A 1,921-nucleotide genomic window follows, 5' to 3' on the forward strand; every position below is an offset into this window, starting at 1 on the left:
ATATATATATATATATATATATATATATATATATATATATATATACGTGTATCTATCTTTCATGGTGTGTTGTAATGGAGTAATAGGACTTACCTCTCGTGCAATCTGATCCAAAGCTTGATCCTCGGCCGTATAGGCTTTCGTTGTTATTCTTCTTCGTCCTGAGTTGGCTGTAGAAGTCATTTTGGCGAATGTTTTACAAACCTTTATTTATTCCACTTCTTCCTCTTCCACTACTCCTTTGATTTAGCGTTTATCAATTAATTAACCTGACTTATTAATTAAATTAACCTCCTCGGATGTATGTTGGCTTGTCCTTATAAACGTTGACATAAAGGGTTGCGGTATATAATATATATATATCCTTATGTGCGTTTACATTATATTGTTATACACACCATTGTGTGAGAAAAAGGAAGACCCAACCCAAAATGTATTTGGTGTCGCCACAGGTTGTTTTACAAATGTGTTTAGCTGTATAATGTTTATGAATATATATGTGTGTATAAATATGTGGTATGTGTGTCTAAGATTGTGTGAGCACTAGATGCCAAAGGTATATTTATAGTTATGTATATTTATGGGTGTAAGTGTGTGTAAATATGCCTAAGTATAACTAGGAGTGTGTGCGTAGGTAAAAAGGTTGTGTCGGTATTCCCCGACACTTACAGATCGATAAACTATTATTATTAATAGTGTAAATCAGAATCATATACATGTATGTAAATGAGAATAGTGAAACCTCCAAGCACTACATTACATACAACAGCTACCTCTTATCATATAATGAAATTTTCTTATTGCGGGTGTTGTTGTAACATACACACAGACACAAGCACGCACATACAATTAATTATAAAGAGGAGGAGGGTTGCTGTAAAAGGTTAATTATCGATTTTGTAGTCCCGGTAAAAATAAATAAATAAAAACTTGTGATAAATCCAGAAAGACAGAATGTAATATGTATATAGAAAGAGAGAGAAAAGGGAGACAGCAACGAAATGTGTTGTTATTTTTTTCTCTCTGCTGTCTTGTTTCTTTTTCCTTCCACAGCAATCTGAAGTTGAGGAGTTTGTTGTATCGATTGAATGACAATCAGCTGGACTTGAAGCACATGGATTTAAAGATATATAATTGACAACGGATGGAACGGAACACAACTTGATCTTGGTTGTTTCTAAACTGACGATATATCATCTATAAATATATATACATCTATCTGCGTGTATATATATATATATATCTGTAAAGAGAGAAGAGAGAGACAGAACAGAAAATTCTGAAACAATTCAATCCACCATTTTTTGTCTCTCGCTCTCTCTCTCTACTTCTTTTTCTTTCTCTTTCTTCCTTTTCTCTCTTTCTATCTCTCTCTCTATCTCTCAAGTTATCAGTATAAACACCCGGATGTCAGCCTCGCTTTCACTCAGTTTCAGCCGAAGTAACTCTAGCGTCTGCTGGGACAGAGCATTCAACCGGAAGTTCGATGGATACCTTTCTACAAAAGTCATAGGCAACTTGCAACGCGTGAGATCTTCCAGCGGAAAATTACCTTTACTTCTTTTCAATAAAGCAGACCGCTCTTCGAAGAAAGGTTGCCCATGCCTGTTCTATACGAACACTTAGTATGCTAGAAATAATAGTCAAATCTCTCACAAATCGCATCCTACTGTCTTGAATGTATCTCGCATATGATTTAACAAACGAGGGCTCGAGGTCCATCAACAAGACCTCTTGTTCAGATACAGCTATAGTTACATGTATGCATAGCCTTGTGGTTAAGAAGTTTCTTTCGTAATCCCGAGGTGCAGGGTTTGATCCCACTGCACTGCACCTCGTGCAAGTGTTTTATACTTACATTCGGTGTAGTCACTTGACTGAATCGGTAGAACATTGCGCTAAACATCTTTTGACATTAACG

At 35.8% G+C, this 1,921-nt stretch overlaps 1 protein-coding gene across 1 annotated transcript in view; it reads right to left on the reverse strand.

The window, feature by feature from the left end:
- The window catches only part of LOC106869544 (leucine-rich repeat flightless-interacting protein 2), a 199,009-nt gene extending 197,612 nt beyond the window's left edge, over positions 1-1,397 (reverse strand). Inside the window, exon 1 of the mRNA XM_052970940.1 lies at positions 94-1,397. Coding sequence (XP_052826900.1) covers positions 94-183 — 90 coding nt within the window. The 5' untranslated portion in view covers positions 184-1,397. The remainder of the gene's footprint in view (positions 1-93) is intronic.
- Positions 1,398-1,921: the final 524 nt, after the last annotated feature.

This window comes from Octopus bimaculoides, chromosome 9 (genome assembly GCF_001194135.2).
Source record: "Octopus bimaculoides isolate UCB-OBI-ISO-001 chromosome 9, ASM119413v2, whole genome shotgun sequence".
Classification (NCBI taxonomy): Eukaryota; Metazoa; Mollusca; class Cephalopoda; order Octopoda; family Octopodidae; genus Octopus; species Octopus bimaculoides.